This window comes from Pan troglodytes, chromosome 17 (genome assembly GCF_028858775.2).
Source record: "Pan troglodytes isolate AG18354 chromosome 17, NHGRI_mPanTro3-v2.0_pri, whole genome shotgun sequence".
NCBI classification, from domain to species: Eukaryota; Metazoa; Chordata; class Mammalia; order Primates; family Hominidae; genus Pan; species Pan troglodytes.
The window spans coordinates 67,016,901-67,033,149 of NC_072415.2; the positions used below are offsets into that span (position 1 = coordinate 67,016,901).

The 16,249-nt window shown below is 37.3% G+C and overlaps 1 protein-coding gene across 5 annotated transcripts in view; it reads left to right on the top strand.

The window, feature by feature from the left end:
* The window catches only part of WDR7 (WD repeat domain 7), a 377,397-nt gene that overhangs the window by 305,473 nt on the left and 55,675 nt on the right, over positions 1-16,249 (top strand). For all 5 annotated transcript variants that reach the window (XM_009434062.5, XM_009434059.5, XM_523934.7 and 2 more), the window contains one exon: positions 4,673-4,772. In XM_009434062.5, coding sequence (XP_009432337.3) covers positions 4,673-4,772 — 100 coding nt within the window. The remainder of the gene's footprint in view (positions 1-4,672; positions 4,773-16,249) is intronic.

The window sequence follows — 16,249 nt, forward strand, 5'->3', positions numbered from 1 at the left end:
TATTCCCTATATGCTCTTTTGTGTACGCTTAGATTTAAGATGGTTTCATGTGAAGCTGGAGGTTAATCTTGGATTAATTGAAGAGTGTGTCTTGTTGCATTCTAATGTCCAAGGAAGTGATATACAGCAGTAACTTAACATCCTGAGATCATTGCAAATTGCTGAAGTCATAGTTAAAGTGATTTGACAGGTTTCCATCTTTCTCCCAAGTCCTAATCTGCTGAGAGTTGCATGTTTTCTATTTCTTTTTTCAAATTAACTTTTAAGTTTCACACATTTTCTCTTATTTGCAGGCCATTTTTGATAAAGATTAAAAGTTCATCAGTCCAAGGGAAAGTATAAATAGGGAGTGCCAAAGTTATTTAGAAACTCAGGTACTGAGTGTTTGGCAAACTCCCAAGCAACATGGTGTGCTTCAAAGTGATTTGCTGTGCCAGAGTAGACTCAGTTCATATTTGTGTTTCAAACTCAAACCATCCCTCTCCGGGGTTTTGTACACCCCACTGTGGGTTGCTCCTCAATAGTTGAAGTCACAAATACATCTTGGAAGAACTGGATTGTATCACTCCTCCACAATAACGTGTTCTAGTAATAGTTAATAATGATTGATAAATGATTATCTTTTAATTATGTTTTGCCCTATTTCAATAATGGCATCAAAATGATACCATTTTTATTGAACTTTGTGTGTGCTAATATAAATCTTTGGCAAATTCTTAGAGTCATTTTTTTTCCAGGACAACATTTATATTGAAAATATATTTTATTGTGTATATTACTATTTAGACTATTTGTATTTACCTTTTTGAATTTCAGCTCATGCAATCTTTTCTAATTCCCTAATATATAACTACATATTTTTTATTATGTAACTGTCAGTCTCATGCTAAGGTACCCAGACTCCAGGAGTCTTTACAGATAACTTCTTGTAAATCTACAATTGTTTGTTTCCACTGAAAATACATTTCTAGAAGGGTCATGGGAGAGCCCATTTCTTGATTTCTGCCATTTTTGGACAGTTTTTGTTTCCTTTGTTGTTCATCTCAATTATTACTTCAGGCCCTATAAAATATTCATTGGTCATAAAAATCCATGTTTAGCATAGATTATACACTGGATAATGGGTAAGTGTAATGTTTCAAACTTCACTTTCTGTTGCATCCTACTTGCTTGGACCATATTTATGTATTCATGCAAAACACAAAGTCCCAGATGGAGAATAAAAAGCAATAAATAAAAATCATTGTTTAATATCTCAATGGTGATGGACATAATAAAGAAAAAGTAGGATATTGCGTTAAAAATAATGGGTAAAAGGCTGTTGTGTTAAACAAGGTGGCCCATAAAAGCCTCCTTTGTCAAGATAACTTTGCAACAGAGATGTAAATGAAGTGAGGACACGAGCAATGGCAGTTAACAGGCTGATGAGATTTTCAAGCAGAGGGAGCAGCAACTGTCAAAACCCCCAAATGGGAACCCCTTTGGCATATTCAAGAAAGTGCAAGGAGATCACTGTGACTAGAGCAGCGTGAACAGGGTTGTGAACAGAAGGGAGGTGATTTATTGTTGAAAAGTTACTCTGACTGCATGCGGACAATGATGAAAGCATGGAGATCAGTGACTTTCAACTTACTGGATGATGACCACCTCAGCTCCAGCAAGAAATATAATTTACATCATTACCCATTTCCACTTGATTCTTCTTTCACTGACTTGAATGATGATGTGTTCTCTGGCTTCACAGTTTCCTTGTGATCTGCCTAGCAGAGGAGAACTGTTGTTCAAACATGAATATAAAAATGGTTCTTGCCAGGTCATGGGCAACTGCCTAAGTGACATGTTATCAACACAGTGAACTGGAGACCAAGACACCATTTCCAGAAGGCTCAACACACAATGACACTTACTCTGAAACCCCCAAATTTTACAGGAATTTTCATCCCTTAGGAAAAATCGGTCATGCAGGATCTGGTCAAGATTAGAAAAGTGCAGCTTTAAAAACTATAACGGACCCTTCTCTTCAATCCATTGATCCCTTCAGGGCAGGGAGCAAGCAATGCATCTTGCTCCTTCGTCTTGACAGACCTTACATAGAGGACTTACCATCCTTCGTCTTGACAGACCCTACATGGAGGACTGGCTCCAGGAAAGAGCAGACCAGGAGGATGGTGGGCTCTGGAAGCCTCAGCAGGGATTGGTTCACTGCAGCTGGTTCCCATAGTGAATACTTGGGAAGTGACTGCGTACATACCACGGATTTCTTTTGTTTAGAGAGCCACTGCTAAAGGAATAAAAAGTTTAACAAGAAATCCTAAGATTAAAACATGCCTTACGACCTTCACTGTCCAGAATTCTTTAAGTTATTGTTTACAAGTATTAGTCCAGTAGTAAATTCCAAAGAATGAAAAATGCAGACCTGTAATAGATATGGTCCTTTCAGGAAGAGTAACGATTTGATTCCAGGAATAGATTTGATCTTTCTTTCTACCATAAATAATGGTGTTTGTAGATGATACAGAAGGATGAGTTTGATATCCAGAGCATAGGAAATGGGCAATGTAACAAAACCTCTTCAGATTCTAGTTTCACTAAGTAAGATTTTGTCAACACAAGTATATCTTACCAATGTATTGTTTTGAAGAGGGTTATTTTGGGGGTAATTATTTTCAGTTTTGCAAAAGGATGTTGGCAATATAGTTGTTAAATTTGTGCAAATAATAGGTAAAACAAAATACCACTGCAAATTATATTTTCCTGTGCCTATTAACCTGCACAGAATAAATATTTGCTAAAACATTTGTTAGATATTATATTCTATGTACCATAATAAGACATACATTATTGATGAGTATATGTGTATAGATATAGATGTAGATGTAAGCACAGTTATAGACACAGTGATGCCCAATACTTAGACCACTGTAATTATCGAGTAACAAAACAGTAAATGTTTTTTAAACTCTTCTAAATCATTTTCATTTTCAAATGTGAGAATGGTAGGTTTTGAATGCTGATTCCCACTCTTTCTCTTAAGGTAGAGTAATATTCTTTGGACAAGAAAAACTTTGAGAAACTAGCTTTTTCCTAACCACTTAGTAGCCAGGGAAGCTTCATATGTTTTAGGAGCTTTCTATATCCTTCCTTCTCTCAAACCAATGTACAAAGAGGACAGTGCCATTCATGAGCACAGAAAATCCACCCAGCAGGACACACTAAAGTGGTTTCCTTCCTGTTACTAAAAGTTAAAAAAAAAAAAAGAGCATTAACCTTCCACTAAAGGGGAGGAGGTTGGTTATTCAGTGGGGCTTAGGGTTGGGACAAAAATATTGTTCAGTGTATTACTTGGTAATAAGTAACAAAAGTTTAAAAATTTAATGGTTTGTTTTCCAGATTTATGAAATATATATGAATGTCATAGTGTCTGCTAATGCCAAATGGCTTTGTCAGAATATCCCTGGTTTCAGAATGCTCCCACATTCAAATATCTTGTCTCTCTCAGCCTCTATTACTAGAATATCAGAAATGCTGTCCCATGCCCTGGTATATCTACCTCAGGAAAGCATTAGAGAAATGAGATTTTTTTTTCTGTCATGTTTTGCCTCTTCCTCCCCCCTTATAAAATATAAATATTAACAGAACAGTTAGTTTGGTATTATGGAACCCAAGGGGAAAAGACAAAGAACGTGTAATAGAATTGGTGCAAAATCCTCCTAAATATCTAGGGTAGGCCACTTGTTCATCTGGGCAACTCACACTGAGACAATAGGACTAGATAATGGGAAGATATATTTGAAACTATTCGCAGATATAAAATTATACCTTATTTATACTTCTCATAATTTTTATTCTTACCTTCAGGCCTCAGCCATGTAGACGTGAAATCAGTATGGCAATGCACAGACAAGGAATTCAAATACTTAACCTCATCATGAAAATTAATCTGGGAAAATAAAAATAAACAATAAATCAATCTCTTACAATCTTCAAACCATCCTTGCTAAATCCTATTTTTATGCAATGCAATATAAGTACCAAATATGCTTATTCACACTGCTAAAAGCCACGGCTATCATTAGATAAGCTGGTAAACATGGGAAATCAAGGGAACTTGACAGGATAACTTTTTCTGGTGGATAGTTTTCTAATTTTATTCTAAACTACTGATATGAACTTAGGCATAAATTTTATGTAGTCTTTTTATGATTGTTCTGCCGGAAAGTATATTTTACTCTTTCATACTATAATGAACCAGGAGAACATAATTACATGGAATACGTAAGTCTTTTCATCTTTTCCATTTCTGCTCAAATAGAACTATTTGCATAGTAGTCACCGTAGCAAAACTGGATTTTCATATTTAATTTTTTTTATTTGGCCCTTATTTCTTGTTTCAAAAATTCAAGGGTGCTTGTGATTGTAAGTTGTTTCTGTTGAAAATAATTATTAAGAGGCCAAAGTGATATTCTACATCATTTTTCTTTCAGCTAATTTTCAAGAATTACTAAAATGAAACATTTTTGAAAAATCATAATATATTTATTATGGATATATTTATTTCAAAATATATATCAGAGCTAGCTTTAACCTTTGAAATGTTGCCGTCCACTTCCAAGTGCAGGTCATCTCACCTGGCTTCTTGTTTTTGTTTTTGTTGTTAAAATGTTCAACTCAGGTTCTACATGGTCAGCTATTATGAGCGGAATCACCGAATAGCAGTTGGAGCTCGCCATGGTTCAGTGGCCCTGTACGACATCCGGACGGGAAAATGTCAGGTAAATAAATCATTGTGACTTCCTCTCCATAAAGCGTGGAAGTTATTGAAAGGAGAGAGAGACTAGCACTTCACCAGTTGACGTGCTGAGCTGCTGGAACATTATGGATAATGCTAAAGGGATCAATAGTTTAATGAAGGACGCACAGAATATAGAGCCCTACTGTCTTCATTCACTGGGACTGAAGGGTTGCCACAGAAGAGTTCATAAGAGAGCCCAGAGTAAGGTGGCACTGCTAACAAACTATTTTGCAATACATCTTTTCTTGTTTTAAACCGAGTTTTCTGATCTTATTTTTGCCATGTGTTTTCTGAAAAGTTTGATGATATGTTATTATGATATAATGATTGAACAAAAATTAATTTTCTCTAAGCAAAATGAGGTATTTCACAATTATAAGACAGTGATCTAGTCAGAGTTCAAAAAAGAAGAAATCACAACAGCATTTATTATAGTTCTGTGAAAAGGAAATACATGCTGTACTTGAAATACTACTTTTTATACTTTTGTAACACTTTATGCTTTTATAACACTTTACTGTTTGTGAAAAATTATTGATTTAGTTCCTGATCTTGATCACCTGATTCTCAATATATACCAGTTGGGAAGAGAGGGCAAATCTAACCCCACTTTAGATGTAAAGGAATTGAAACATAGCCTTAAATCACTTTATCCCAGAGTCGCACTGTTACTTCACAAAATCGGGGTTAGGCTCCACCATGATCACGGTAAATTTATAATGTTGCATTGGTAAATAGTTCCAAGTCATAGCTTCTTATATTTCTTTGTAGCATTTATTAATGTGGATATATTCCATAGTGTCGTATTAGGAATTTCCAGAAGGATAGGAAGAAATTCATAAGGATATAGCTAAAATGTTAAACTGTCTGTTAAATTTAATGAACTATTAATTAATTATCTAAAAGTCTGGCTTCTTTCCATGAAGTAGTTCTAAGAGATGGTAACAGGTGTTGAGGTGTTGGGGGTAAAAATTTCAGGGGTCAGACAAGTTTAGGGGATACTGTTGGAATGTTAAACAGCTTTCTTTGTTCAGACCTTCTCAAAGTCTCTAATGTGTGAATGTGCATTGTGCATTTTCTGGGCGTGCATCAAATGTGCACTATTTGCCATACTTGTTTAACTGTCAAATTTTGTTTGTGATTTTTTTTAAGACATTAACTCCCCACCATATTCTTCTACTGTGGGCCCTCACTGAGAACAATGAAAACACTCTGAATACTTGTTTAAAAGTTAAATTGCATGTTATTTATAAGATCCTTTCATAAGAGAGACAGGTTCTTCAGATAGCATTTTCAGATTCTCTTTTGTTAAGACAGTTTTTAAAACTGGAGTATATTACTGCTAGTAAATTTGAGAGAAATAAACCACAAGCATCTACCAGGTAAAGAAAGAAAAAAAAAAGAACAAGGCGACCTTGTCAGGCTTCGTTAAAAATGAAGTGAGGAGATCACAGAGAGGACTCTTTGTTACCACATAAGACACAGCTGCCATCAGCAGAGGAAGAGTGAGGCAGTGTGAGCACTGTGAGGCGACCCCAAGATGAGTGAGAGAACAACAGCTATTAGGAAGAATTAATGAGAAAGGACAAAGTTGTACTTCAGGGTATATTTCTGTATTTTTCTTCCTACTAAGTGGTCTCAGTGAAGATCTTGGTAACATGCAAAAAAAAATTTTTTTTTGAATATCTTATCTTTTTCAATTAAAATACTTGAGAAACACTTATCAAAAAGACATTCTTTCTTAACAAGAATATGTAATGTCATTCATATGCCATTTTATGTATATCATTTTAGTATGTTTAGGCATCTTATTTTTGTTTTGTTTGTTTTTGGGATGGAGCGTCTGTCTGTTGCCCAGGCTAGAGTACAGTGGCGTGATCTTGGCTCACTGCAACCTCTTCCTTGAGGGTTCAAGCAATTCTCAGTTCAAGTGATTCTCACTTCAGCCTCCCGAGTAGTTGGGATTACAGGCGCACACCACCACACCTGGCTAATTTTTTTGTATTTTTAGTAGAGATGGGGTCTCATCATGTTGGCCAGGCTGATCTCAAACTTGTGATCTCATCATGTTGGCCAGGCTGATCTCAAACTTGTGACCTCAAGTGATCCGCCCACCTCAGCCTCCCAAAGTGCTGGGACTACAAGCATGAGCCACTGCATCCAGCCTATTTAGACATTTTAGTGTCCCCATAATTTTTTCCTACCTCATCTTCTTTTTTTTTTTTTTTTTTTGAGACGGAGTCTCGCTGTCGCCCAGGTTGGAGTGCAGTGGCGCGATCTCAGCTCACTGCAGGCTCCGCCCCCCGGGGTTCACGCCATTCTCCTGCCTCAGCCTTTTGAGAAGCTGGGACTACAGGTGCCCGCCACCTCGCCCAGCTAATTTTTTGTATTTTTAGTAGAGACGGGGTTTCACCTTGTTAGCCAGGATGGTCTCGATCTCCTGACCTCGTGATCCGCCCACCTCGGCCTCCCAAAGTGCTGGGATTACAGGTGTGAGCCACTGCGCCCAGCCCATCTTCTTGATTTTGATACCCAAAGTTACCAACCCAAATTATTGAATAACCTTTACTTTCCACTTCTGTATGAAAGGGAAGGCTGCACCTTCCTCTCATCATTCAGAACATGAAAACAAGGCTAAATCTCTAACGCCAATCATTACTTTTGTCAGTTACCAGTTATATCCAGCGACACTGAACTCTTAAGCTATTCTCTTAATTCTTTTATTTTACTAGCATTATAATATTTGGAAAAAAATGAGCCAACATTTGAAACAAGATTCATAGTATGGGTAGCATGTTTAGAAATGATGTATTATAGGTGAATCAAAGGATCATTTTAAACTAAGAATGCAATTAAGCATTTCTTAAAGAATCTGTTGGAATCAGTTAACAGAGGGTGTGGGACAATTTTTTTTAGTATGAACAAAGACACAGCGATATCACATAAAAATACATATAAAGGGATAACTAGAAAATTCACTTGGCTGTAGGGGTATGGTCCCAGTTGGATGGAAAAATAAGACATGATCACTTAGATTGGGGGAATCACACTGAAAGGCAAGAAAGGATCCTGAGGCTGAGAAGAGGCCCAGTGGGGTCAGAGAACCCATGACTGAGAGACTGAAGGGTCATATATGTCCCCTGTTGTCATTGTGAGATTGGTTGGTAAAAGATAAAAGAAAAATTAAATCCTTTTCCTTTACCTTTTGGTATTGACTTCTGCCTTTTTTTTAATCTGTTTTTTTTTTTTTAGATCTGTTATTCCCAAACAGATTATGCAAAACCACAGGATAAGTATGGCATGTTGGCCTGAAATATGAATTGTCCTTATATCCAGGGGTGACAAACTATGGCCTGAAGCTAGCCTGCCACTTGTTTTAGTAAATAAAGTTTTATTCGAACACAGGCACACACATTCGTTTATATATTGTCTACTACAATGTCAGAATTGAGTAGTTGTCACTGGCAAAAACTGTTTTGTGGTCCCCAAGCCTAAAATATTATCTGGCCCTTAACAGAAAGGGTTTGCTAACCCCTACTTGAAATAATTGAGGAGGAAGAGTCAACTAATTTAAAAGTGATTTAAAACATTATAGTATAATATAGAGGATAAGGATAACTAAAAATTTGTGTGGGGTTGAACTCCATGTCTATGTTAATGATTATTTATATAATTATATTGATATAAGATTAATATAATTAACTTTGTATCCTTGGAATAGTTTATTAACTTCTGTAAGCTGAAGCTTCCTGATTTGTAAAATCATAACAGAAATAATATCTATTATTGTTAGAAGTGTTAAAGAGAAATCTGTCTACATACTTGTTAACAAACATGGTAAAGCAGACTTTATCAAAGGCAGACATGGTCGTGGGCATAGTGACCGCTACAACGGGGTCTCGCAGTGAGGGAGAGACTCCAGCTCCTACAGAGACAATTGGGGATTTATAACCAAGGAGCAGGGTGGGGTCAGTGCATGGAAAATTGCAGTTGACCCTTGAACAAGGGTTTGGACTGTGCGGGTTCACCTATACGTGGATTTTTTTCAATAAAAGTTACGTCAAGTGTGCCTTGCCTCTCCTGCCCCCTCTTACACCTCCTTCACCTCTTCTCCCTCTGCCACCCCTGAGACAGCAAGACCAACCCCTCTTCTTCATCCTCCTCCTCTGCCTATTCAACGTGAAGTTGAGGAGGATGAAGGCCTTTATGATGACCCATTTCCACTTGATGAAGAGTAAATAGATTTTCTCTTCCTTATGATTTTAATATTTTCTCTAGCTTAATTGTAAGAATACAGTATATAACACATATACAAAATATGTGTCAAATGACTGGTTTGTGTCAACTTATTGGTTAAGGCTTCTAGTCTTCTAGTACTCTATAAGTAGTAGTCAAATTTGGGGAAAGTCAAAAGTTACATGTTGACTTTTAACTCTGAGGGAGTTGGCACCCCTTACCCCTGCATTCTTCAAGAGTCAACTGTACTACAAAGAAATATCAAGGATACGGGGTTTCTGGCTAAGCTGACTAGACAGGATTCTTGCTGAAGGCAGGCCAGGGGATTAAGATATTGGAGGTATGGTCAGATGCCCAGGGAGATTTCCTTCTAACTGACTTAGGATTCTTGTTCAAACTGGATTCAAGAAGGACAGAGAGGGAAGCCCAAGTTCAGGCCTAGTCAAGCAGGGAACTCAGAGGAGCCTGATGAAGGTTTTGGTCAAAGGAGAGAGTCTGTGTCAGAAGTCAAAATGGTAACTTAGGTAAAATTCTTAGCCAGCACCAGCCAAGTAGTTCGCATTCAGTAAATGTTGGCGATTATTATATTAAAATAAAATTGGAAATATATTGCATTACAATTAATTCCATTAATTGTAGGGAATTTTACAGATGAAACTGGAAACATCTAGGCTTTTGTAGGTGCTAGGGCCAGGAGTTCACCCTGCTCAATAGGGAGCGCTTGGGTGGAAAAGTTGAAGCAGCACTGCCTTAGGCCATGTGAAGATTTCCTTTCTGCAGGCTGTTCTTGCCTGTGGTGGTAGCTGAGTCTCCACTGATTATGGAGATCAGAAACTTTGATGCAATTCAGTAGTTAAGGTCCTGCTGTGCTGCTGACTGTGCTTTTACTTGGGAACTGCCAGCAATTTAGGAATATACCTGACTGGAATTTTACTTAATTTTTTTTTTTAAAGTATCTAACTCCCTATGAAGAAGTGCTTAAATTTTGTCTGATAGGCTGTGCTCTTGCTAAGCAGGTGAATTAGGGTCCCTGACTCCTTAGCAATCCAGGCATGTGTTTGGTTAAGTCAGCAATGAAAATCTTCCCTCTAGCAGTATTTGCCTTTGGTTTGGCAGACTTGATATCATATCTCACTGATTTCTAATCCTTTTTGAATGCATTCTTTGTAATAACTGCTCGCTCTTTGCAAGATTCTCTTAGGCTCGTGTTAACTAGCTTTCCTCGTGAAGTTTGTACAGTCATCCCTTGGTGGAGTATCCACAGGGAATTGGCTCTAGGCCACCCTGGGATACCAAAATCCATGGATGCTCAAGTCCCTGATATAAAATGGTGAGGCATTTACATATAACAAAAGCACATCCTCTCATATACTTTAAATCACCTCTAGATTACTTGTAACATCTAATACTATGTAAATGTTATATAAATAGTTATACTGTATTGGTTAGGGAATAATGACCAAAAAAAAGTCTATACACATTAAATGCAGATGCAGCCATCCATTTTGCCTCCAAATATTTTCCATCAGCAGTTGATTGAATCCAAGGGTGAGAAAACCACGGACAGACTGTACTATGTCACTTGGAGGCGTCATCCACTTTGGTAGATGTAGGCATTTACTTTCTTCTCATACTTTGGTGAAGGGCTACCAAAAAAAAAAAAAAAAGCAATGATGTATAGAGAAAGAAAGTGTAGCTGAAGACTTCTCTATATCAAATTATTAAAATAACTTTACTATTGAAAAGTTTTAAGTTCCTTAAAGAACCTGTTCTTAAAGCTTCCTGTTGTCTAGTGCCTGGTATATAGTAGATGCACAATGCAATGCATGTTGTTCAACTAAAAAACTCTGAGGCTTTAGAATAAAAAAAAACTTTAAAAATATAATATGACATGGTAAACCAAAACAAACTGTGCTGTAATTATATCAAATATATTAGTTTGGGTGTGGTTATATTTCAGTATTTCAGAATCATGTCATCAAATTGTTGTTTCTGTGTAGAGAGAATAGGATATCTTTTCAGAAAAAGCATAGAAAAACCTTTCTTATGAGTCATAAAAGATCTATCTATATTTCTGTATTAAACCATTACAGGCCTGACATAGGCCAGATAATGAAAGAAATAAAATAGAAGCAAAGATTGATGATATCTACAGCACTATGGCAACTGTGATCTAACTCTAATCCCGTATAGAGCAGGAGGTAAATTCTGGAACGTTAACATGTGCCTTGTCACGCAGCCTACAGCACCCCCTCCACCCCACACCTTCTAGCTTCCACCTTTACCGAGCCACTGAAACCACACACATCCTTGGCATGGCTTAATACAGCTGACTTCCCTCTCTCTCAAATTCTATCTTCCCTTAACTTCCATAGCGTTGTCACCTGCCTTGGTTTGCAACTATCTCATTTACTGGATTTCCTAATCTCTTAGAGGACCTTAATGTTAATTCTTATCACTCTACTGCCCAGGATACAGATTTCTCCTTTCATCTATTCTTTTTCCTGACTTTGGCTGAAAATCCATACATTATTATTGATACTGATTATTCCCTGTAAGCAGGTAAGACAAATCAGGTCTCCAGCCAGGGCCCCGCCTAAACTCCAGCTCCATGACTTTTAACAATCTGCTAGACATTTCCATTTGGATATCTTTTGTCTCAAATTCAATGTGTCAGACAATCTCTCTAGCCCATACTTTCTACCAGCATCCTTTCTAACCTGCCTTTTCCTGTAACTGGCATAATAATATGGCACCACAAGTCATGTTGCCTCTCCTTCACCTGTCCATATCCAGTTACTAAGTTCAGTTAACTTTTCTTTAATGGTATACCTGAAATCTACCTTTTCTCTCTGCTGACAGCCTAAATTAGGCTCTTGGCCTTTCCTCAAGACCTTTGAGATTCTGGTTTTGATCATCATACATAATCCCCTCCTCCTATGAGCTGTTTCATTCAATAACCCCATTCGCTGTCATTCCCTATCCTCCTTTCCCAGGTTACACAGGAAGCATTCAGAAATATCTGTTGGATGATTTATTACAAACACAGTAAGGATTTCAGGAGATGCCTGGTTCCAGTTACATTTATCTTTATATTATATTGAAATGTCTCACTGAGTAAATACAGTTACTCTATAGTAATAGGTGAAGCACTCCTGGCAAACAAAAATGCTGAAGACAGTCCACATTAAAATAATGAGTGTTGGCTCTGTGTTTGTTAATGTTTTCATTAATGCTCCTATTGAAATTAATTTTGCCTGCCCTTTGTATTACTTATACCCCTTGTAAGTTACACAGCCCTCTCAGGCTCTTTATTTGTATTCATATTTGTTGCTCAAAATAATTATCTTATTGTTGGTGTTTATAATATGCCATATTTAATGTGATCTCTAAATTCAGTTACTAGGCTATTTATTTCGTCTTTCTTACTAGAGAAGGCAGTGTGGTTGCGTAGTTAATAGAGTAGATTCTGAAACTGAGCTGCCTGAATTCAAGTCCTTCCTCAGCTTCTTCTTAGTTTTGTGGCTTTGAGCAAGGCACTGAAACTCCTGTACTTCTTTATTCATCTATAAAATGGACATAATAACACTTCTAGCATTCTGTTATAAATATATGTAAAATAAATATCAAAAAATGTTAGCTATCCTAATTATTATTTAACCATCGGTTTAAATAAGATTAAATCAGCTCACCCTATTCTGTTCCCTCCTGCTGCAGGATACACTACTTCATACTGGCTAAATCTGTTGAAATTGCTTTCTTAGGATTTTTTTTTTTTTTTTGGCTGTTTTTTTTCCCCCAGGACTATTTGAACTAGTAGTAGAATGAATACAACATTCAAGATTATACTTACTGATCTGTCCTCATTCATCTGTGCTTAATAATTGTCACTTTGTCTATCCCGATTTTTTTCCAGCACATTAATCTGTTGTCCTACTGATATTTTGTTCTTCAATATTTAAAAAAAAAGTATTATAAAATAAATATTGCTTTTAACATTACTGCCATATTAGGCTCCTTCTGAGTCAACTGATTAAAATTTATTTAAAAGACTTTTTTAGAACAGTTTTAGGTTCACAGCAAAATTCAGCAGAAGGTACAGAGATTTCCATATACCTCTGCTCCCACGCATGCATAGCCTCCCCCATGATCAGCATCCCCTGCGCGAGTGGGACATTTGTTACAACTGATGAACTTATACTGACACATTGTCACCAGGAGTACATTAGGGTTCACTCTCCGTGTTGTGCATTCTATGGGTGTGGGCAAATATATAATGACATGTATTCACCCATTATTGTATCATCCAGTATAGTTTCACTGCCCTAGAAATCCTTATTTATATAACTTTTATGAATATTTGGTTTTTTAGGGTAAATTCTGGATGAGCACTGCTAAGTGAAAAGATTTGTGCATTTTATTATCAGAATGCTCTGATGCTGTTTCACAAATAGTTTATAAGCAACTGTGAATAATGGAAAGACTTTTGAACTGTGGGTATTCTCATAAAAAATGGAACTCCCAGCTGGGCGCAGTGGCTTGCACCAGTAATCCCAGCACTTTGGGAGGCCAAGGCAGGCAGATCACCTGAGGTCAGGAGTTCGAGACCAGCCTGGCCAACGTGGTGAAACCCCATCTCTACTAAAAATACAAAAATTAGCTGGGCATGGTGACAGGTGCCTGTAATCCCAGCTACTCAGGAGGCTGAGGCAAGAGAATCACTTGAACCTGGGAGGCGGAAGTTGCAGTTTGCAGTGAGCCGAGATCACACCACTGCACTCCAGCCTGAGCGACAAGAGCGAAATTCTGTCTCAAAAAAAAAAAAAAAAAAAAAGGAACACCCTCACTATTGGCCTGTTTTGCCTCCTGTATTTGTCATCTTAGACAACAGATTGTTTCTCCATTTATTCATGATTTATTATTCATTTTGTTTATAAAACAAACTTATGATGGCTCTTATGTGCGCCAGACACTGTATTATAGGCAAGAGATCAAAAAGTAAATATGAACTGTTCCTACCCTCAGGGAACATAATTTGGTATAGAAGGCAGATATACATCCATAATTGAAGTGCCGTGCACAACCTTTCAAGGAGGGCAGCCTGGAGTGATAGGGGAGAAAGCAAGAAGAGCACTACCCCAGATTTGTTTAGGGTCTGGGGAGGATTGGTTAGGAAGGGCTTCCTGAAGGAGAGGATATCTGAACTGAGCAATTAACAATTAGGAGTTAGGCAAAGGAGGGGAAGGGCAAAGGACATTATTCCAGGCAGAAGGTATAACATATGCAAAGCCCAGAGAACCAAGAAAACACAGGGAAAGCATGCTTATCAGAAATATCAGAAATGTGTCCCCTGATGTGTGTGAATGGTCCATATTACAGCAATTTTCAAATCCGCGTAATATGGGGAATTTCACAAATCTTAAGTGAGAAACAGTTATTTCAATAGATAAGCAGAGACATTTCTTATCTGTGATTTATTACATGCTAAATGAGTAATATAGATGTTGTAAACAAAGTTACATAGTATTAGCAAAATATTAAATAACTGAATGCTGACATTTTCTATTAGCTAAAATTATATTTTGGGGGAAAGGGGACTTAGCAAGGTATGAAAATGTCTTCAGTGTGTGATTTAAAGCATTTAATGAAAATGAGCCAATGTAATCTTCTATGACAGATTTAATTCTGTCAAGCACTCTAAGACACTAGATAGCAAAAGAAAGCTGATATTCAAGTCTAAACAGAAATGTCAGCAAACACACCTATATTAAGGGAAGTTTGGAAAACAATGTGTTCTTCTCTCTAAAAATAACAAAGATTTTACTTCTAGCTAGGAGGAGCAGTGGACCTTAGGGATCTTGTGGACAGTAAGATTGATGTTTCTTTGGGGCAGAATTTTGAGCTTCGGGCACAGTTTTCACTGAGCAGAAGTCTATAACGCTTATACATCAAGGGCACTTATGTGGTGATTGCAAAAATTGCAGTGAGAATTGACTACAGTACTTAGACAGTGACATTTTAGGTATTTTCTTCCTGCTCTTTTCAGCAGCTGGTTTTATGGCAGGTGTTTTCTGTGACATTCTGGAGCAACAACCAGAAATATGGCATCAGGGGTGATCATAAGATGAATGGTTGGAGAAGACAATGGCTTCCTGACACTGCATTGAAGAATTGCCTAACAAGCTACTAGTTTTAAAAGTGAAATGCTATTTAGAGAAAAACTTCTAGGTAGAGAAACAGATATCCAGAACAATGCCTGAAATTAGACCATCATTTATTCTGAAAGTTTAAAATTTTTTAAAGAATAGTTTTAACTGACTGTGTGGAGGAGTATTTATTTCTCTGTTATTTATCCCACCACTCACAAGTACTTCGTGGTTTTGTTTTGTTCTGTTTTTTTGTGTTTTGTTTTGTTTTTAGACAAAGTCTCACTCTGTCACCCAGGCTGGAATGCAGTCGTGCAATCTCGGCTCACTGCAACCTCTGTTTCCTGGGTTCAAGGGATTCTCCTGCCTCAGCTGCCTATGTAGCTGGGATTACAGGTGTGTGCCGCCACGCCCAGCTAATTTTTCTTTGTATTTTTAGTGGAGACGGGGTTTCGCCATGTTGGCCAGGCTGGTCTCAAACTCCTGACCTCAAGTGATCAAGTGATCCGCCCACCTCATCCTACCAAAGTGCTGGGATTTCAGGCGTGAGCCACCGCGCCCGGCCATGAGTACTTCTTATATCTGTGTTACACTTTGAATGGCAGTATTCAAGAATTTTGCACCAAGAAAAAATAAATTATATCCTTCGTAATATCTATAATGGGATGAGACAGAGAGTTCTACTGTTTACAAACTGAGCAGTTGTTATAGGCATTTCAACATCCTTGCAAAAGCATTTGATAGGCTAAAATTTATTTTGAGTAAAAATTCACATTATTTTGTATATTTCTTAATGCCATTCTTTCCCATCTAGCCATTCTCTTTTTCTCTTCAACACTAAAAAGATAAATATAAATGCCTAATATATATACATATTGTGTGTGTGGGGGGGTGTATTCCACATATATATAGTCCACAAAATTAGGAAATACTAGATAGAAGAGTCCTAGTACATTGAATTCATTCTGGATTCACTGCCTCGTATTCTTCATATCCACTCTGAGTATATAAAGAATTTAGAACAAGGCCTGGCATCTTGATAGTTATTTGCCAAATATGACTCATGAGTATTCTA